Source organism: Taeniopygia guttata, chromosome 6 (genome assembly GCF_048771995.1).
Source record: "Taeniopygia guttata chromosome 6, bTaeGut7.mat, whole genome shotgun sequence".
Lineage (NCBI taxonomy): Eukaryota > Metazoa > Chordata > Aves > Passeriformes > Estrildidae > Taeniopygia > Taeniopygia guttata.
This window is the reverse complement of record NC_133031.1, coordinates 8,157,240-8,179,935: the sequence shown is the minus strand read 5'-3', so window position 1 is coordinate 8,179,935 and position 22,696 is coordinate 8,157,240. Positions and strand designations below refer to the sequence as shown.

Sequence of the window (22,696 nt, the reverse complement as noted above, 5' to 3'; positions counted from 1 at the left end):
ATTTTGTGAAGCTACGATCTTATTTTGGAGAATGTTCTTTAAAATTCAAAATAGGACAACAGTTGTTGACAGAGCTTAGCAGGCTGTTCAAGGAAATGTAGCGTAGTAAAACTATGCTGCTTTTTAAATATTTATATCTTTTTAATCCTTGCAGCAGATAATCCTCTTTGCAGTGGGCAGGAACATGAACACCCGTGATTGCTAAGTCCTTGCTTTTCAAAATTTAGATTTGCAATTTATTTCTAGCCCAAAATTTGAATTAAAGTATTTCTTAAAATTTTACTTGGATCAATTTACCTTCCATAAGCAAAGCGCCTGTCTTTGTGGTGGTCCCCAAAAGTATCCCACAGCCTGAGGGAAACACTCACTTCATCCACAACATCTCTTGAGCGTTCAAGGACCTAGAAGAGAACACACAGAACATTCTCTTTCCCTCCCTCAGACAATTACTTTGTAATTCACCCCATCAAAAAGTTCAAAACATACTAGGTCAAGGGTCTATCGCATACAGTTTTAACCAAATGATGTATCTTATAAAACAGGCAGAATAATTGTATCCCTAAAAATAGGTTTGATAAAGAAATTACTTTAGAACAAGAGGTGTATAGGAGCATGGCTGCAGCAGAGGTCACTCATAAAATGCTTGTGAGCTCATTGCTGCATCCTGGCAGGGTAAGGCTTGCCAGGAAACAATAGCAGCACCTCACAGCATGCTCTGCACACCTCACACACCTGCAGCCCTTACCTCCTGGCAGACACGGTACTGATCAATGGCCCAGACGGTCGGGACGTGCGTTGCCAGCAGCTGATACTGAGTCAAGGTTGTGTTGCAGGCTCTGGCACAGATCAGACGAGTCTTTCCCACTGCATTATCTCCAACCACCACACACTTGATAGTTTCAACGTTGGGTCTTTCGTAGTCCATGTCAATGTCCATTTATCAAAAACTGGAACAAGACAGTTAAAGTCGTTTTCTACTTCTGTGTGAAAGCAGTGCTGTTTAGAATCAGAGCCTTTTACTTCCTCTTCTTGAGAGATGCCTGGAGACAACAAACTCTTAAGGAAAAGTGTGTAGTAAACTGTCCCAAAGGAGGCCAGCCAGTCCTTTAAATACTGCTCAGTTATGCAAATACACAACTATTTGGACCGCAGTGGCTTTATGCTGCTCACATGCTATTTTCACTTTGTGTTTCTGTAAACACAAGCCTGTTTGTAGAAGATAGATCTTGGTGAAACAAGGACAGCTAGCATAAACTTACCTCTTGCTAATACTTTTTACGCCAGGAGGAAAAAAAGCCTGGGCATCAGTGGGTTCAGCCTGAAGGATACCAGTATAAACCTGCCTTCTGCAATCCTGGCCATTCAGGATTTGGTTTAGGGCTGTCCAGACAATATTGCTAACAGCAAGTCACACAGATGGCTTTAGCACACAATAAAACTCCCTTGTAAGACAACTCCAGAGACTGTTCGCTACAAAACCACAATTCCCATTACATCCTTCAAGTATCACACACTCTTAATTGTCCAAGGAGAAGTTTGTACAGATCATGGACTAAAATGAAACCAAAGAGCCAAGCAGGAACTTGCAAATATACTTATCTATACCTAGAAATTCTTTTTGATGTGAAATGGAAAGTGAAGAGAAGAAGTTTTTTGAATATACTGTCCTCATGGGAAGATATTATTGAAACAATTTCCTTAAATATTCCATGGCAATATATTGAACAAATGCCTGGATACAAAGGCAAGCTGGAAGAAATGGATATTTGAAAGACTAAAACCAATTCTTGCATGTTTACTACAGTCTGTCATTTTCATATGTGGGATCATTGTTTGATATATCTGAATTTGATTTTCTAATGTCTAGCAGTATGTGTGGGATCATTGTTTGATATATCTGAATTTGATTTTCTAATGTCTAGCAGATTGCTGAGCAATCTGGTCTCTGCCAGGGAATTGTAATCAAGGAGAGAGAACAGGGAAAATGCAAGTCACAAACCTTTTCAGGAAGCTTGCCTAATAATTATTTCAGCAAGGAACCTATAGCAATTTAATTGACAAAACACAGGTCATCATCTGGAGTGATGGTGTCCCTTTTTCTGAGAAGAAAGCACTACAGATAAAGAAATCCAATGACTTGTTTCAATACCTTTTTTAATATTCACATCTCATTCACACTTAGTTATAGACTATATATTAGCTGTCAGGCTGTTTAAAATAACAGATCCAAGCTATTTTAATGCCCATTTTTCACTGTCAGAGGCACTATGTTCTGATTTAAGAAAAAATCATGTTTAGTCTAACACTAGTCAAACACTGATTTTAACTGTATTCTCTTTCATTATTTAAACTGATGTACACCAAGAAACAAAAGTCTTTGTTAGAAACTATAATGGCTAAGGCACATTTGTAATCTTTATTTACATGTGGAGGGAGGAGTTAGAGACAGCACAGACAAGGTGCAAAGAGTGATTTTTGTCACTACTGTGTCACACTGATGTTTCCACAGACACTGAATGCTTCTGGAAATGCTGCAGCACAGACTCTCAAAATAAGAATACATTTTGAAGTTATCCTACCCGAGACTGAAACGTGGGCCCAGACCCTTGGCATGCTGGCCCCAGTGGATGGTTGCACAAGCAGAGCTCTGCAATGTGCCAGATGCAGAGCAGAGCACATGGCTTTGAACACAGACACACGTACAGACAGACACACAGACAGACACACACTGGCCACACTTTAAAGCCCTCAGGGCCTCGTGACTCCAGCTTGCTGTGCCAGCACCGGGCTGCTGAGGACACAAAGCTGCTAAGAGAGCCTTTATCCCTTCACCTGCCTTCTAACCTGCATCCTGACAGGTTACTGGCCTTGAGGTAAAGCACTCCAGAGGCTTCCAGCTCCCTGCTGTGATCCAGCCCCAGCTGCCTGCTGGATGGAAGCTGCCATCAGGCTGGTACCTGGGATGGCCATGGGGTCTGTGCCCTCTCTGTGATTCCAAACCCAGCAAGAGAACCTAGAGCTCACTCCTTGTTCCTCCTCAGCATCTTTGTTCCTCCTCAGTCATGATATAAATAAAAGTACAAAAAAACCCCTTTTTTTTCCTCCACACTACAGAGAATGTGGCATGTTCATACACCACAGCCTCATAGGCAGGGCCCCAAATGAGTAGCAAAACCCCGAGAGCTTTCAGCACGTGATCTTAAAAAGTTTCAAGTCTGAGAATAAACAGCAACCCCCTTGACATATTATGTGGTATTAAATTACTTCATATTTTATTCATGCATGGACTAGACATCACAGATGGAATGTGGAAATGTTTACAAGGCTAGAAAGCAAAATGAAGGAGCATGGCTAGTCAGTGTGTCTGGTTGGTTTTAAACTACCAAGCAGAGATGCCAAATCAATTTTTCTTCCAACCCAATATTCCATTAAAAAGCTGTTACAAAGATTAGCTGTCATATTATATAACAATTTGATTTAAAAATTCTTCCAAAGTTCTTAAATGGTAGCTCTGCAAAAATGTGCTTCACAAAATATGTATTAAATACAAAATCTGGAATCTTAAAAAATTTCAAAGAGGATAACAAAGCCAGCTTAAAATTAACAGGCAAATCTAAATAAAAGTAACTAGATAAATCAGTGCAACTATCTGAGAATCCTAGAAAAAGAACACATGAAAAAAAAATATTACTGGGGTTTTAATTGTCCAATGTACTTAATAATTTAATTAAAGCAAAGTTATCACAGGACTCAGACACAGCATGCCTGAATGCCCTGCTGTAGATCAATGGCAATCTAATGAAGATATTTTTAGCATGACTCAATACTGCACAGGACAGAGATTAAAATAAACTGGCAATAAAAACAAAAGTAGAGCTCTGTGGCTATGTTAAGGAAAGTTCTTAAATACCTTCCAGTATCTATAATGTAACTATGTGTTAAAAATCCAGATCATTTTAATATTGTTCACTAGTTTTCAGGAAGAGATTAAAGCAGAAATAGCTCCTGAAGAGACTGACAGACAGAAGCCCAGACAGATATTTAGACACCTCAAGTAAAACCAGATGCTAGCAACAAATTCCAGTATAAACAATTAGCAAAACAAGTTGACTAAATGCTTACAAATGTAGCCAGATGCCTTCTGGCTACTGCAATGATCAAAGCCAGGAATACATACAAGATCTAAAGAATACAACCACAGTTACTTTTTTTAAGGTAGCCGCTAGGTTAAGCTGGTGCTAAACCTATTATATAATCACACTGATTAAAAATGCTGAACATGTATTTAAAAAACTAGGATTTTAAAAAAATAAGACAACTAGAGTTGAGCTCGAAAGTCTGGTAATAGCTAGGAAGATCAACTGGAACTGAAATGGAACTGTTTAGACAAGAACAAAGCAGTGTATATAAAGATTAAAAAAAAGGCATAACATTCTAAGATCAACGAAAAACTTGCTAAAACCAACCTACAACCAGCAACAGCTTAGTTTACCAGCAAAACAAAGCAGGGTAAAACTATGAGGAAAGTTACTGGATATGTGACCAGTCCCAGAAAGGGCACTGACAAAAAACAGAGAAAGACAGAAAAGCCATAAAATGAGGGGCAGCAAGGAACCTACCTGGGAAAAGGTCTGATCAGAAATCACCCTTTCCAAAGTAAAGGAGCACAAAATTCAGCTGCTTAAACCAGTTTTAAAGAAAGATGAGCAGATGGATGGAAATGGAAAAAGATACCCGTAAGAATAACACAGGATCTCAAAAATCTCTTAGGATGTTCTATTTTTACATTGTCACCTGTGATTGTTTGCAGATGAAGAGAAGACACAGGCAGCCAAAAAAGCAGGAGATGTGAGCAGACTCAAGATCTAACATAAAGCCATTTAATTCATTCACTTGATTAGCAGTTAAGAAATACTTCAAATAAAGCTGATTTATTGCCAAAGAACTATAAGGCTACTGTTTTGAACCACAGCTTGCAGATGGTTAATGTTGCCAATTTCTTTTCCTTTTGTTTCACCTCAAATTGCAATGGGCTGGTTGGTTTTTCATTTAGTTTTTCCTCATTGCTAAATGAATTGTTATTATAATCACCATAAAACAGTTGTGGTTGCCATAGCATGCGAGTTGGCCAGCCTCAATAATGAAACACTCCCTTTCTGGAGAAATTTTCCAAAACATCTGTAGATGAAGCACATCACCTGATTATCGAGTGCAGTGGTACACAGAATAAACAAAACAGACACACACAATCCCTCTAACTCTCTGTATTAGTGTATGTGCATTAATACACAATAGAAAACCTGATCATAACCATGAACGTGTTTTAAAAATGCAGCTTAAGATATAAAGCTATGTTCGCATTTTTCTCTGCTAGAAACAAGGTGCGTGAAGATCCAAACCCAATAGCAAGCTGCCCATGAAGGATCAGGAATCCACCCCTGTGGATCTCTTTCACTTTGAAATGTCCTGATGTTTAAAATCCTCACTTAGCATATAGAAAACGTAACCAAGATTTTTTTTTTTCAAAGAACAGTAGCTAATTATCAACCCTTTTCAGCACAAAAAAAAAAAAAAAAATCACTAATAGTGTGTACATTAATCAGTGATTATGGGGTGATCCTGCAGCCATTTACTTCTTAGCTCTGTACTTATAGGACCCCTCAAAGCAAGCATTTTATTTAGCTCTTGTGCTAAGAGCAAACTCTTCAGATGATAGTTCACAATGACAGCATGTAAGAACCTTGCCTGCTCAGTGGAGTTTTTCTTCAAGTTATTCCATGGAAAAAAAAAAAAATTAATAATTTCAATCTGCGTCAAGTAATCTGACCAAACATGCAAACCAGGAACTCCTTCAAACAAAGGGGGTGCCAACCACAATTAAAATGTCACAATTTTACTAGAGAAATATAATGGAAAGAGACACAAAAGTCTAACATGACTTAATATGAATGGTGGGCATGGGAATTATCAGAAAAACTCAGGCCACCAGTAAGGCAATAAGATCATCAAAAATTATCCCCAAAACACACTTCCCTGAAACAATATGAAAGTGCGTTTGTAGCTACTCCATATTTCAATCTATTCTGGAGTTGTATTTTTTAGTACGGTTTTGGAGTGACTCTTTCAGAGAGCTATTAGGCAATAACATGTCAAAAAATATAAAAAAATTTACAAGACTATGCAACGCTCTTGCCTCCATCCCCAAGTTGCAAAATTACTGCTTGCAACCATGGAAACTGGAAAAGGAGATACAAAAAGCCAAGTTCTTCAGGCACTGAAATCACTACCTTGCAGTGCAGAATCCCAAGGCACCAGCACGCTGGCAAGGAACGAGCACATGAGACAGAATAAGTGTGTGAAATGTTCATTCTCAATATATAACCCACCATGTGCTGTTTCAGAATCTTGAGTGGATTAACACAGATATGCCAGGGGACAAAGCAGGGGGAACTTAGTGTTCACCCGTGGAAGAGTGTAGAATTCAGACAGCTCTGATATGGGGAAAGGGTAAGGGCCAAAAGGCTGTTTTGTGGTTTGGCTCAATTGAATCAATGAATTTAGGGCCCCACCAAGTATATTTGTGAGGTTAATCACAACATGGGATCAAGCAACAGATAAACTACCAGCAGTTGAAAGAGCATCACAAAACATTTTTACAAGGTGTACATTAAGATTAGTATTTTGTTAAATCAGAGGAGGCCTGTTCGGGAGACTGGTTTCAAAAGGAAAACTATTCCTGATCAGCATCAAAGAACTATCTGGTGACAAAGGGTAGTAAAACTCACCACGGGACGAAGGTGGGCATGATGCATATCAGGCTGGATTCTTGTCCAGGATGAAGCAGCATTACCTTTTGCCATTATATTTAAAGTTCTGGCAGTTTACATGGAAGGATTGAAGAAACTACCTCAGAAGGAAGAAATCCCAGATTAACTTTGAAATGTCTCACCTACTTGCCCTACCTGGTCCATCAGCAGAAGAAAACAACAGATATATCAATGACTGGAGAAGGAGAAAAAAACTTATATTCTAAAGCTGACCTGATTGCAAATGTGAGACCCTGGGCTCTCCCATGGGTAGAAAGAGAAGGGCAGCTGAGGGAAATGTTTCACTGCACAAGGTGATAAATAATATAACCCTGGCTGTTGCTGCCCACAAGAGTGCAGGTTAGCAGAAACACCTTTATCTTCCACATTGGCAGAACCTGGTTCTAGCCTTTTTCTTCTGTCCAGGGATAGCTTAGGGCCAGTATCAACAAAGAAATAAATCCCTCAGAATGCTGCTAAAATTTGATACAGCAGGAGAAGTTAAACACTGAGTCTGTCATCAAGAGAGATTCCATTTGGCTTGCCTGAACCAGCTTCTTTCATGTCAGCTTTTGATCAATAAGCATCAGATTCATTTCTGGATGCTACCTTTCTTTTTAAAGACAGAAGTTCTCAGAACCTTCCATTCAGCTGCCATAATCCCCACTCTATCCCCCAAGTTTTAAAGGGAGTGAAAAATTGACCACAGCTTCACACAGAAATGAAAGGAGCAGCCCCTAATATGGTATAATGTTGAAGACAGAACACGTCTCTAAGTTTGCTAGAAAACGTTTCAGTCAAATGATCACCACAACCCTCAAAAGAAATTGTAGAGACAGGGAATAAAAATTCTTGGTTTGCTGAATCAGATGCCTGTCACTCTGCTCTTTCTCTCCCTGCATGACTCCAGATTTGTTTGTTTCTGTTAATTATTAGGATCCTTTGTCAAGCCCAATTTACCTCTGTGATGACACAAAAACTTTTGATCACTAAGAATGAACATTTCCTCAGATGCCCAAAAATTAGAGCTACTTGTAAAACCCAAATTCTTCCTATGTAACAATGTAAAACAGACTGCCCTCTGCTGAGGGTAGACAGCTCAATAACTGAGAACAAAAACATTCAGTTTACAAGGGCCTGTTTTTGTATTATACACACTCAGTCTATCAGACCAAATAGAGACCCAAATGCCAAATGTAGAGGTCAGCATTAGACTTGAGCTATGTCAAGTATCTGACAAGTTCTTCAGGAAGACCTGAAGGGCAGAAATCAACAAGCTGATTACACTGAGCAGCTTACATATTATTTTGACCTGTGACAAACCTTGGGATATCCTTTGAGATGAGATCATCCCCCTAGAAATTAACCCACGTGGCAGGTGAAGGACATTTAACCATTTCAGAAACTTCACATATGGGAATGTGGGATGAGTGGTTTTTACATGGTGGTAGAGCCTGAAGCACTACCACTCCTCCTTCCACCAATTTTCCAGAGTCTACTACACAAGGCAGTCCCCTGTGCCTCCTTTTGCTTCTTCTTTCTTAGTGTGCACAGAGATGTGGAAAACAGTGCCCATAATGGACCCACCTCTGGAAAGGGGGAAACATCCCTAGAGCTGGCACATGACTGATTTAAGGCTGGCACTTTAGCTTTGCCTATGCATCTTGTGAGGATTCCAGATATACCTGGCTACAACTGACTGTTCATTCCACTCACCAGAGATAATCGTAGCAGACACAAGGGACTAGGCAGTGACCAAGATCTGGCATTGCTGTGGGTCATAATCTGTCACATCATCACAAACCAAAATTAACTGGGCCTGACAGGAATTAAAGTGGCTGAGAACCAAGTACCTAAAGAATGGACAATGCCCATTGATGGTGATAACCATCACCAAACAGCTGGCACCTGTTAAAGCAGCCACCCATAAAATGCACAAATTCCTCAGATCAGTCCTCCTTCTGCAACAGAAAATTATGCTGCAAGAGTTGAATAAGGGTGCACCACTAATAGCATGTTAATTAAGCTCAAGAATACATTTTTGAAGCAAATATTCCATGGTTGGGTTCACATCAGGTGCAGGCAGAGTACATAAACAGAATTTTGAAAGGGAAGGTGTGCCACCCACCAGTGAATGATAACCATTCAGTCCATGGGACTAGACTAAAGGCAGTCTGAAGTAATGCCCTTTGTCCCTGAGCTGTGTGCAGTGTGGACACTGGGTCCTCAGCACCAATTTTTTCATTCCCAGACCCCCTGCTACTGCACCACATGATCCATTAGTGTAGACAGAGCATCAGGTGCTCTGTATTGGTATTTGAATTAACATAACTGGAACAAAGCTGCAGCTGAATCTTTAGGGACTGCCATGCCCAAGAGTATCTGGGATAACATATAAAACTCAAAGCTTAAAGGAAGATTGGTCCCTGGAAAAGTCTGACTCAACTTGGTTTCATGATAATAAACTCCATGAAATGCCTGATTTTACTCTTATGCAATTAAGATGTCTGTGCAGTATTAAGGTGTTGACACTTTATGCTCTTCCTAAGCAGCGTTCCCAACAGTACTGAAATAATAACAACAGTAACCACCAAGTAAGGCATTCTCACAACTTTTGTCCATTTCTGTGGGGAAAATATGTATTGAGCCTCACTAGAGCTACAAACATAGACTATTCCAGAGACAATGGTGACCTTCTAACACAGAGAGCTGTTGAATTCACTTTCTGTACTTGTTCTCTTTCCAAAAGATAGAATCAGGCTCTTGCTTCCTGAACTTTATGTGACATTTCTTAATCATTCTCTTCTTTGTTAATCAGTGATCTTAGAAAGACATTATATGTGCTTTTATTCATTCCCAGACACTATTACCACTAGGAAACTACCAAAGGAGAGTGAGACCTCCTGACAACAGGAAAAAACTTACACAAGGACCTAAACACTGACTGGAACAGCAAACTCTTCTGGATGGCAGACTTCTGGTAAATGCTACTTTCAGATCGTGGGTCAAGTTCTGCACTTATGTCTCAAATGCAAATCCAGCAACATTAACAGACTAGTGCAGGAGGCACATAGATGGAGGGTTTACTTGTGATGTCTAGTACCACACAGAGACTCATTTGCAAAGAAAAAATAATTTAAAGAAGAAAGAAACTGCTATCTTGTGTCTCATGTCAGACAGAAAGCAGAGGAAAACAGAAAAGTAGAATAGTGTTGGATAGGAGGCAAAGGGAACCCATATTTTTATTTCATGACCTGTGTTTAATGCCAAAGAGCCCCAGCTATGACCACACACACTGCAGGTGCACCAATTATATATATGCACCACTCACTCCTTCAGCACAAAGTTTTGAGCTCTTTTATGGAAACCAAATCAGTGATCCAAGGATACAATCACCCAGTCTCTGAGCTGCTCTGCAAGTCTGCTGTATGCAGCAAGGATGCCTGAGCTTTTCCTTTCCCCCCTTCCCAAGCACATACTTTGCTCTACAATGTTTGTATACTTTTCTGGCAGGATGGAAGGGAGCAAGAAAGGAGCATATCAAACACCTGTTGCTCCTTTGCTTCTCCTCCTTCTGTCCTTTTATCCCCTTCAGCTCAGGGTAACATCTGGATAAAGGACTTAAGTATTTTTCCAGCAAATAAAATGTATTAACAAGGAATCAAACATCAGGATTTACTGGTCAAGTGATCAGATCTTCCTCTCAGCCTAATGCTTTACAGTATTTATGAAGCTTGGAGTTTTAAAAGGCAGGAGTTTTAGAAAGCTTGCCAGAGCTAAAATTGATGTTTATTTCTTCTTTCATAAAAATCCTTCTGCATATCTGAACCTGTCCCAGATCTTATGCTCATTGAGTATTATGTCACTTAGATAAAGAACCCTAGTACAAATACTGAATTCACTTTTTTTTCTTCTTTAATAGCGTGTAGATGCACTGTATATCTGAAACATGGAATCAGGTGTGCAAATGCAGCATACACAGAAAGAAAAGCAAAACCTAATGGAAGAGGACCTCAGAAAAACACTGAAAAGAAATGAAGCCATTCCATTTCCACAAGGTGTGACTCCTGATCCTGAAATACACACTGTACTGAAATATTACTGCTTACACTAAGCAGTAATGACAACTCTTCAGCATAATCCTAATAATAGTGGGTTTCTCCCTACATGCATTATTTTTGTCTAGAAAGACCAGCAGCTAAAGGACTCCCCTTAAGCACACTGGAAAAGCTAATTTCCACCTCAGCTTCCAGTAGAGCTCAAGCTATTACAGCTCAAGCTGAACATTTGGCTTCAAGTCAGCTGTGTGTCCTGAAATAGTACACAAACTGAGGATGAACAAAGTCATTGAGACTATTCTGGCATCACTTCCTTGCTCTTGCTGTGACCATATGCAGAACCTCAAGGGCTTTCTTTTATTATTATCATTTTTTAAACAAGTATATTGTTGTCTTCAGAGCAATGTCTTGACCAATAGAAGGCAACTCCTCCACCTAGTCTCCCTCGGTACATCCAGTGACTGATTTCTCTTTGCTCAAGATGTCAGATGCCACAATACCTATGAAAGGTTGACTAAACAAATAAAAGTCTACTACTCTTTGTCTCTATAGTCCCTTTCTATGGTCCACAGATAGATCCCGATACAGACACCTAATAATCTGCGCCACAAGACCCCACCTCAACAGCCTCCTGCTGCTGTCAGCAACTCACAGCAAACTCCACAGACACATCAGGGAGAAAGAAAGGGGAGAGGAAAAACAAGGGAAAAAGATATCCTTCGGGTTTTCTCTAAGTGACACTCAGAAGTACCAAGTGCCAGGAGGTTTGTGCTTCCCGTACACATCACACCCGTCTATTTTTGCCTCGCGCCTCGTGGCCTCGCTGGAAAAGGAAGCCAGATCTGCTTCATCAAGGACTCAGCCCTCCTGTCCTCGGAGGAGGGGAAGATGCCACCACCTCCTGCTCTGGGACGAGGCAGGACGAGGCAGGAGAGCACCTGCGGGCAAACGGGACGCGCGGGGCGCCGCCACCCGCCCCCTGCGGAACCTCTGGCACACCGGCAGCTCGGAGCGCGATCGCGCCCGGGCGACGCGGGACCTACCCGGGAGGGCGGGATGCCCGGAGGCCGGGGTGGGTGCAGCGGCACCGGAGGGGTTGGCGGCCGTCGCCGCGCCCCCTTCCCGCTGCTCCTCACGGCGGCGGGGCAGCGCCCGGAGCCGGCGCGGCTCGGCGCGGAGGCAGCATCGCCGCCGGCTCTGCTCCGCCCGCCCGGCCCGCGGCGGGGTCCCTGCCCGGCCCGGCCTGCGGCGCCGACTCGGGCGGCGGCGGGCCCGGCGGCAGCCGTGACGTGCCGGCCCCGCGGGCTATTTTTAGCGCGGCGATTGGATTTCATTCATGAAACCGCGGCCGCGCGTAAAGGGGCGGAGGCCGGAGCCGCTGCCGCATGCCCGCCCGGCGGAGCGACCCACGGCCGCAGCGAGGGTGGCCGGGGCGCGTCCGCCCCTGCCCCGCGGCCCGCAGCGGAGGCTTCCTGCCACAGCCTGCCACGGTAAAAGCTCGGACACGAAACCACTTGGGAGCAAAGCAACACCCCCCCATAGGCAGTCTTTATACGTATACACTGTAAATACTGTAAATACATTCACAGTGCAAAGGTCCTGAATGCCTCCCTGCATGATGCCCTAAGTTGGGCATGCGATTTCTTACTGCAAGTGCTGCTGGTATCTTTTGAAATCACTTCTCTCTATTCTCACTAATTTTTGAAGCCTTCATGTAAAATACACACATCACAATTAAACCTCAACCTCCTTTTCTCTTACAGTGGTAATCTGGACTCAGTGTTTTCAAACCAGTGAAAGCAGCCCAAGGTTCTGTGTGCTACAATCCAGACCTGACTCCCTGCTAAAACAGCAGTCTCTGGCTCCGTGTTTACCACTTGACATCAACAAAACTGCCACTAACCAGTAAGAGGCACGGGCACAATTGCTGCAGCTAAGGAGAGTTTATGACATAGATATGACTACTAAAAAAGTAGTCACTATTCCAAAAATATTCTTACAGCAATCTGGACTCACACATTGCACAGTCTTGTAGCATTAAGACAGCAATTTGTTGGAAAACGTTATAAAGTTGTTTAAAACTCCACTTAGAATAGTTATCTGTACCAGTAACAGGTTAACAGTATCCAAATGCATTTTGTTATAGTCAATTACTTACATTTTTCAAGTACACAGAAGCCAAAGTTACATTAACCAGGTCAGACAGCAACAATTTTCAGTTGAGTACATCTATGTCAGGACAAATTACAGTTTGCAACTTTGTATCAAAGGAGGCTATTAGGGGCAGGAGAACAATGTAAATCATGGCAAATATTAAGTGCTATTTTCCTAGCTTTGCACAGTTTGGATGGACAAGACAAATGCATCACAAAGTTAAACAACTCTCACTCAGACATCTACTTAACAAGCAAAGAAATATCAAGTTGATAATGCAGGCAACAAAAAGTAAAAATAAAAGTAAACAGATTTAAAATGTGTAGTTGTTGTAGGTTTCTAGTTGGGGAATAATTAGAATTGACTTTATGATTGTAGAAGGTTGATAAATTGTTTTAATGTATCATTTTATACTATATTATACTAATTAAGAAACTCAGTAACTCACAGCTAGTCTGATACTGCTTTGACTTAATTGGTTAATCAATCTAAACACTATCTAGTGTTTAATTAAGAAATTACCTTTTGGCAAACAAATCTCTATGACACATTCTACATGTGTACAACATGTAGATGCAACAAGCAGAGATAAGAATTGTTTCTCATTCCTTTCTCTGATCTTCTCACAGCCTTCCCCGGGAAAGTGCCTGGGAAAGTCTGTGCCTCCTCTCTGTGGCCAGAGAGCTGCTGCCACATGTAGTATAATCTTCTGTTTTTAAAGTTTCAATTTCTATGGGAATTTTTCTTCTCCACAAATGAGAGCTAAATTTTTCATTCTGTGCAAGAACAACAACCCCATGTATTCTCTTGTTTCTCAGATACACAGTTTTTAGGAAAACAAAAAAACCCTCATGTTCATCCCACTCAATTCAGAAGGCTGAGCAAAGCAGTGTTATACAAAAGGTATTCCTTTTACTAAACTGTTTCAGTATGTCAATTTTTATTTCCTTATTAGTACATTTTTTCTACAGTCTAAATGATCACTTTCTGGAGAAAAATCAGAGCTAGAGCCCATGTTGCTGTACCTAGATTATCACTGTTGCAAACAGTGAGTGTTTATGTGAGAGCAGGTAAGTTAGCATCATGTCAGAGAAAACTGATACAAAGCAACCAGACTTGCCATGATACTGACTCAAGAAGTCTTGGACTGCAATTCAAAAAAAATTCCCAAACCAAGCCAATAAAAAACCCACAAACCTTTATATCTGATTCCCAGCTCTTTACAGAGCTTTTCTACAGGCAAAAAAAAAAAAAAAAAAAAAAAAAAAAAAGGAAGAGGACAGGAAGAAAGTGTTATTTTTAGTGCACAATGGTAAATTTAGCAGAATACAGCAATGACAAAGATTAGTCAGGTGGTTAAAATGGGAAAAATAGAAAGAGGGTGTTGCTTTTGATGGGGATAAAGAAAAGGTCTCAAGTTTCTCTCTTTTTCCTGTTTCATGAAAGGCTTCTCCTGCTGTGGAAATAGGTACATGCTACTATATCAATTCCATTTTAATGACCATCTACAGAAATTTTTACCATTCAGTGCTTTCCCACCACAAATGTAAAACTTATTACATAATTCTGATTGCAGCTTTTCCAGCAAAGTATAACATAAAACTCCAGGACAACCAAAATTCTCTAATACATAATCCTGTGTGGAAACATATTTACATTTTCCCAATCTTTTAAAACAAACAGTTTAGTTTTGACCATAAATTTGAGTGACACATTGAGAAGTGGTTGGAATGCATCTCTAATAGGGTGTAGAGCAACTGACAGTTTCTAGGCTTTGGTACAAGAAAGCACAGTAATAAACCACAAGTATTCCCACTGACTTTGCATAAGCATTAAAAATACACAAATGGTAAAGTTTTACTCATTTGGATGTTAAAGTATTCCAGGTAGCCAGCTTGGATTTTTCATTTTCATTTGTTTTTTTTTTTCAGGAATAGAGGGAAAGGGAGAAGGGAATAAGGTCTGTCTTTGCAAGCAATCCTAAAGGACATGGCATTGGACCATGGTAGCATTTAACTACAGTCTGCTTTTGCCAAGTCAATACAGCTTTCCAAAACATGTTTATGGGCTGCCAAGCGAGCTCTGTCACTGCAGCTCAGTTATGTGCTTTAAACACTATCTCACAACTGAGAGAACAACTGGATAAAAAAATACTAAAATAATAATTTAAAAATGCATTCAATCCCATGGAGAATCCTACTTAGTTTTGCTAAATTAAAAATGCATTTGAAAACACAAATGTAAATCCACATGCCCATATGCTTCAATGTATTGTTTTTTACTCTGGGGCTAAACTAACCTTTTGGTTTTGAGACTATATTTCTCAGATGATTAAAAAGCATCACAAGAGAGCATCAGCTGTGCATAGACTATAACTGAGTTTACAAATAACCTTTCTACTCCTGGATCTTGAGAGTCAGTTTAATTCCAGAGGCTGCTCAAACATGCAGTGTTAGCAGAACTCCTTAAGGAACTTGCTACTAGCTCAGAAATGCTGAAGCTCAGTGCCCTCAGGCCTTTCCATCCTCTGCACTTCTGAGACACCAGAGAAAGGCTCATGAGGAGACAGGTTGAAAAAATACCAGTCAAGGATAACAGGAAGTGCAGGAAGAAGGGACTACAAGCACTTGGTTTAGTTTCTTTGATAAACACTTCTGGAAGGGGAGCCCATGCTTCTCACCATCCCATCATAATCTAAGTCTGCTGCATCTGCAGAGGATTGATAGTCTAAGCATGGTAACTCTGGGGTTTAGATTTTACATTCCTGTTTATCAGCATTTTGAGAAAGTCCAAATCCCAGACCCAAGGGCTATGTGGAAGCAAGAGGCTCTCCCCTATATTAGACGTCTAGGTACAGTCTGCTTAAAAAAAAAAATTAAAATTGTGGTAACGTAGCTCTGCTCCCTCTGAGGACCTACTCAAGCTTTTAATTCAGGACAACTGAGACTATTTTCCTTCTGCTTCAGGTTGCAACACCCAAGCACAAATGCAGTTTCCTATGACAAGCTACACCAACAACACTCAGGAGGGACAGTTATAGAACTGAGCTTGTTCACTTAAAGAGGGCAGGCCTGACATTGCAGAGACTGCCTAGGACTGTCCAAACCCAAAACCAAATATTACAGGACATCCTAGAATGTCTCTCTCCCTCTTACCCTTGAATGCAGGGGCCTTTCATATTAGAAGACTTTAGGAGCATGCTTGGATTAAAAAAAATGTTAGTTGAAATAATTTAAATGCACAAGGAATTTAGTAAAACAGAGTAAGTTAAATTGTCCTATATCGGCTCCACATTGCATATGGCAATCTCACAGGGACAGAAGTCCATGAAATTTGCTTTCAACAATACAAAGAGAACATGAATGAATGTCATACAACCAAAGTAAGGAAATACGGTACTTCAGTTATGGACTTCACCATCCACCCATTGCATGTAGTATATGTAGTCTCAGCCAACTGGCAGCATGTGAATTGAAACATCAGAATTACCCAGCTCCTGTCATTGTAGTCTACTTTTCCCCCACAATTAGGCTTAGAGACTTCAATGACATGGGTAGAGCAAAATAATTTCTAACTACTTTTGTAATGGTTTAGGATATATTTCATTAGATTTTATCCATAAAAAATTCATAAAGAGAACAAATGCCTTGAATAAAACTATGTAAGAATACATTCTATAAACATTGAAATTAAACTCAACTCATTTCCTGTCAATACAATTTTTGTATTAAAAGGTTTGCATTCAGGGCTGTGACGTCCCCTTGCCAAATGCTCATGCATTCCTAATTAGCTTTCTTTTCAAAACTATTGCACATTGTACCCAGTCCATTCTTCTCTTTGGTTAGCATTTGACGTAAGGTGTCTCTATTTAGTGACATCAACATCTGCTCTCAGCCAGCTGTGCAAATTGATAAGGCCAGTTGCATCCCTCTTCCTACAATCCCACATTTGTCTTAATTCTCAGAGATGGAGACATGTAACACACACAATGATACCTTCACTGTGTTCCTTGGACACCAACATAGACCACTATACATTTATTTTTTAGGCGTTTTTTTCAGTTCTTCATTGAATGCTAAATATAGTGTAAGACCATGGTTGCTTAAGTAGCCTGCAGTGTACCAGATTTTATTAGAGCATTCTGTGAATGATATATAGCACCAGTGGCCTTATGAATGATGTTTCCCAATTCTTTTTCACTAGAAAAGGGATATAGAAGGCTTAATACGGGCATGTATTTTGAACAGCTGAGTAAACAGGAAAGAAACCATCTATAGAAGGAAAATGCCAATATTTATAATTTGGAATAAAATAAAATATCCACATTTTTTTCAGAGGATTATATTTTGACAATGCTTTAGTTTTCAGTCTAATTATGTGTAGGATATTGGCTTTTGCATTTCCCTGCTTTCATATTTAATCTTGTTAATTACAAGACCCTAATTTTCTCCACCTCACTCCAAAACAGAAAATCAATTTAGGTGGGAAGAGTCCTTCAGAGGTCATCCGGTCCAACCTCCTCCTCCATGCACAGCTAACTTCAAAGCTTGATCTGGTAAAGGACAATCAGTCCACAATCTCCAATCCACGTATTCCATTGCTTAGCTACTTATATGAAAATGGCTTTTTTTACAACAGTGAGAAAATATTTTCTTTACACCCGCCTTGCTGCTACTTGTGACTGTTGCCTTTTGTCCTTTTGTCGCGGAACTGCGAGAAGATCTGGTTTCCCTATAACCCCTTGTGACTACCTGAGATAGTAATTAGACGCCCTCCTAACTTTCTCTTCTCCAGGCTAGATAAGCAGCTCGCTCAGTGTGTCTGCATATATCTCATGTTTCAGTTTCCCCACAGTATTAGCGGCCCTTGGTTGCACTGTCTTCAGCTGGTCAATCTCTCTTTGGAAGGGTGAAGCCTGAGCAGTTTCTCAGAAGCCGCCTCACAAGTGCGAGCAGAGGGGAATAAAGCCTGCCCTCGTGCTCCTCGCTGCTCTCAGCCTCAGGCAGCCCCAGACGTGGCTGTCCCCACTGCTGGAAGGGCGCTCAGCTGAACCAGGTATGTCCCAGCCTGTTCATTTGCGCTGTCAAGGTCTCTCTGATGGCCCCTTAAACTCTGATAAACTGCCCTTCTCTTTCTGCTGTGGGGTCTGCTCTGAAAAGAGAGTGGATTCACTTGGACAGTCCCAGTTTGCAAAGTTAGGTGTACCAGGATACAATTAAGCAAAGCAAAATTTTGGCTTAATAAGAAGAACAGCAAGAGAAACAGCTGAGCAGTTATGTAAGAGTCTCCCAAGGGAAGAAGTGGCAGAGTTATGGCTCACTGCGCTCCCAACCCAGAGAGGATGAGGCTGTTTTAAGAATTGGTTCTATGGCAGAGTTTTGTATCACATATGTAATCTTTACTAATGGGAGTAATTTTGCAACAGCTTGTATTTGCTATATTCCACACTTCTAGCTCATCAGGACTACAGCATGTATACAAAAGGTTTAATCAACTTATAAAAACACTTCCAAAAAAAAACCTAAATAGAAAAAACTGACTAGTAGGAGGATTTCTTCTTGGCTGTGTCATTTTGCTGTTTGGCAAGGGAAGGAATCTGGAAGTAATAATGCTGGCATCTGCATAACTGTTCAGAGCTTCTTAAAATGTTTTTGCCATCTAATCAGATGTTAATGGAATGGAAAGAAGTCCTTTGTGGAATGAAATAAGAGTCATAGCAAACAGTCAGCTGGGGAAGATTTTCTGTCTGTCTGACCTTGTGGCTAGCTGTCAGTCTCCATCTCTCCTCTATGTAGATCAGTCAAAATTCACTTGTCTCTGAGTACCAAGTTTCCAAGAGACTTGAAACATCTTTATATTACATCTACAGAAGGTTTTCAATGACCTACACAATCTTTGCTTCTCACTCCTGATCTAAGCTATTGAGCTTTAAAAACCGTACATAAATGGATCAGTCCTTTTTCTTCCAAGCATTATAAATGCTCTTTCTGCCTTTTGAGGATTGCAGAAATCACCTACTAAAAGCCTAGGAGATTTATACACAGGAGGATACAAAATCCATTTGACAGGAGCAATACACAAATAGAGATCTCTGCAACAATGGGCCACCCCTGCTTGGAGTTGGTTCTATTAGCGGCATAAAGGGATGATGAGGACAAGTCTTGAACACAGATCTCTAGTTACAGGAACTGGCAAATGTCAGGAGTGTGAGAGGAAGAGAAACAAAGTGGATTTTGTGGCCTTCTTCACACTTTCCAAAGCCCAGTGTTATTGGTCTCTGAATCACTGCTTATATACAAGAACAGCAGCCACTAGCCATACTCTGATCTTTATAGGCTGTCAAACCAACAGAGGAGATTAAGTAGAAGAATCAAAGGCAGCGTAATCTCATCATCACTGATCTTAGGGAAACAGCCTTATTAGCTACAACTTACTCTTCTGCACCTCTGTCCCACAGCGAGCTAGACATGAAAGTAAGACCCAGTTATGCATATAAGAGCCTGATATAAATCCTTCTGAAACTGCTGAGGAAAAGCTTCCAGGGACTCCCCTGGACTTCAATTTAAGGAGTAATTCAAGAAGAAAAAGTCCACAGAATTTGTTGCTACATGCCTATCTTAGAGAGATGATAACTTAAAGTAGCTTAAACAAAACAGAAATGAATGAAGCACATGTAACTTTACTATTTTTTCACTAGGTTGTTCAAAGAGTGTGCTTATTTGGGTTACAGTCCCCCCCAAGATTACAGTACAATTCTTCATTTATTTTGAACAGTGTGATTCTGCACAGTAGCAACACTGTGGGATTTTATGAATTCAAGACCAAATTCAAACTTTGTTATATTCTCTGTATTTTATACCTTGGAACCACTCATTTCTTGAAAGAGAAAGCTTTTCCAGGAAGGAAAGACTTGACATGATTTAGTCACACTAGCAAAGACTGCCTTGCAGAGCCTGCATTTTTGAAACACAACAAATTCAGTGGGTTAGACTGGATTATATGAACACAGTTTCTACTGTCCAAATGCCACTCATGTATTTTAGTGGTTTTCTTCAATATGTCCAAAGAAATCTAGCTCTCTTTTTTTTTATATTACCAGGGTTGGTTCTGATGGATATCTTTTACTCCCTAAAACACTTCCTATAAATTCTAGCAAAACAGCGTAGCTGAAGGATAATAGTAATTGCAGAAATTGCAGAAGAATGCACACAAGTGATTCCATACAAGAAAACACACACAAGTGATTCCAAGTCTAAGCAGCAGGCAATAAAGACAGTTTGCATGTTTCACCACAGGCTGCTTGATGAGACTTCCCTAATTATGTTTATTAGGAATAGTTTCCAAGAAGGATTTTGTTCTTTTAAATGCTACCATTCAAAAGCTATCAACCATGAAATCACATACTTCTTGCATATATTTGCAGTTTTCACAGAGGCTGTAGGACTACTTCCAGGATTTGCCTGAAAAGTATCACTGTTACAGGTTTGAACTACAGATTAGGCACAAATCAGAGGGCTTAAAGGAGTGTGTGTATACTGAGAAATTTGCAAAGTACTGAGTAAAAGACATCACTTTCCAATTACACTTAGAAGTGCAGCCTTTAAATATGTCAGGAACAGAATATACCTTTGTAAAATTAAAGAAGTAGAACCAGCAGCAATAATGGTTTTGAAGCTAATCAGGCATTCAGGGAGCTTTAACAAAATCAGAAATATTTTAGTGCCTTGAAATTTCTCATTCACTCATTGCTTGAAAGTCATATTGCCAAAGCATCTACTAGAAGGGCTTTTTTCCTCTTTCAACAAAGTAGCAAGACATGTAGCATTCTGTTTTTAAACTTTTCCGAGTTAGGCAAGAGTTCTTTTCCTGGGTAAAGGAAGAAGAGAACTACAAAGGTAATCTTATTTACTCCCATACATATTAACAAAATTGCTAGAGCAGGGTGCATTTTGTAGCATTATAAAATTCTCAAGAGAATTAAATTCCTCCCACACCTTGTTCCCAAAATATTTTTGCAGGAAAAGGTACGAATTGTTTACAGAAGAAATTGCCAATAAAATGTCATCAAACTGCATCTGTTATAGAAGATAAATATTCCTCCACCATTCTGATTTTTTACTTTAGGCTTCTAGCTGAAATTCAGATCTACAGCTAAAAGACCATTGTCCCCTTATAGTAACTTAAAACTTCCTTAATTATAGTGTTGCCAGTGGAGAGCACTGTTGCAAACACATTAGAGAATTAAAAGAACAAATTTCACCCCTGGAGAAATTTGATGGAGTCAGCTGAATTGCCTCAAGGAAAGCCTGACCCACAGGTATTTTCCTTAGAAGACAGTAAAGTATTTTATGAAACATTATTCTGTATTTAGTGACGAATAATTTACACTATTGTCATAAGCTCACATGATAGTCAAAAAGATGTCTCTGAAATAGAAATGACAAATTCAGGAAGTTCAAGTGTTATGGAACAGCCATAAATCAAAAACTGAAATGTGTACAGCCATAAGGCCCCACAACACATACATCCATCTCAAGTGTTAAACTGTACCTGTTGCTCAGGACAATTACTGGGACACCTGCCCATGCTGAGCACATCTAGGAGCCCACGCAGAAGCAAATATCACCCCTGACAAAGCAGCTGAAAACAAAAAGCAGCTAAAGTTCAGGTACTGTTACCATACTATGTTTTGTTACTGCAAATCCTCATTTTAAGGGTGCTAGGCCCTTGCTTCCAGAGGTGTGAGAGACAGGTAATTCCAGCTGGCAAGAGAATGTTTTGATGTAACAGCACTGTTTTTACATCCCAGCTTTGATTTCTTATGTTGGGTACCTTGATGCTTAAGCCCCTGAATTAATGGACATTTCAGAACTGCATCATTTCTTTCTTCCTTTTCCACCTAACTGTAACCAATTGTTCCTTATTCTGCACAGGTGTTGTGAAAAACAGTAATTCTCCTTCATGTAAAGCACAGCAAATCCCATGAAAAAGTTAGAAATATGTATTTCAACAGTATGATAAACAGTGCTAGAGAACATAAATTTAATTACAAAGATCAAAAGCAGCAAACAGCAACACTGCCTTTCCTCTCACACCTGAACCACCCCACAAGGCAGTCCCCCCACGTTTCTAATCTCTAGTCACAAGCAGACTTAAGTCTGAGAAGAACTTGTGCAAGCAGTTTGAAAATTTAAAATTTCCTCTGATAGATTTAATTCTGCTGAAGGTTGCTGTTGCACACACACCCCTCTGCTGGCTTTGCACAGTCCAGAACTTTGTATTTGCCATTCTGAATTGTCAGATACATTCAAGTGCCAGATTGCACTGTAGAGGCAATAGCTATTTTATTCCACTGACTGTCAAGACCCTAATCTCTGAGAGAGCAGTAGCTTCTTTACCCAGACAGCTAAATTTACTACTACTTGTCTCGTAATGCCTCAAGTGACATAGAAGCCCAAAAGCAAATAAGCTTTGACTGGGATATTAAGGAGTAAATAACACCTCTACAAAGACACATCTCCCAAAGATGTAGCATTTTCTGATTCAAGCACATCCACAAGTTAGCTTTTTTCCAAACCTGCAGATATATTCACTTTGAGAAGTGAGACCAAATCAGAGAAACAACAGGAACTGGCGTGGAAACAGCAAATTTCTGAGAATACTGTTCTGTAGTTTAGC

At 40.2% G+C, this 22,696-nt stretch overlaps 1 protein-coding gene across 3 annotated transcripts in view; it reads right to left on the bottom strand.

The window, feature by feature from the left end:
• RHOBTB1 (Rho related BTB domain containing 1) overlaps window positions 1-22,696 on the bottom strand; it is a 49,294-nt gene that overhangs the window by 19,259 nt on the left and 7,339 nt on the right. The window contains exons 1-3 of one of the 3 annotated variants that reach the window (XM_002188133.7): window positions 11,908-14,135; window positions 746-947; window positions 298-401 (exon numbers count right to left, since the gene is read on the bottom strand). In XM_002188133.7, coding sequence (XP_002188169.5) covers window positions 298-401; window positions 746-937 — 296 coding nt within the window. In that variant the 5' untranslated portion in view covers window positions 938-947; window positions 11,908-14,135. Of the gene's footprint in view, window positions 1-297; window positions 402-745; window positions 948-11,907; window positions 14,136-22,696 lie in introns of those variants that run through there. The other 2 variants (XM_030275766.4, XM_030275767.4) reach the window with 2 other exon arrangements.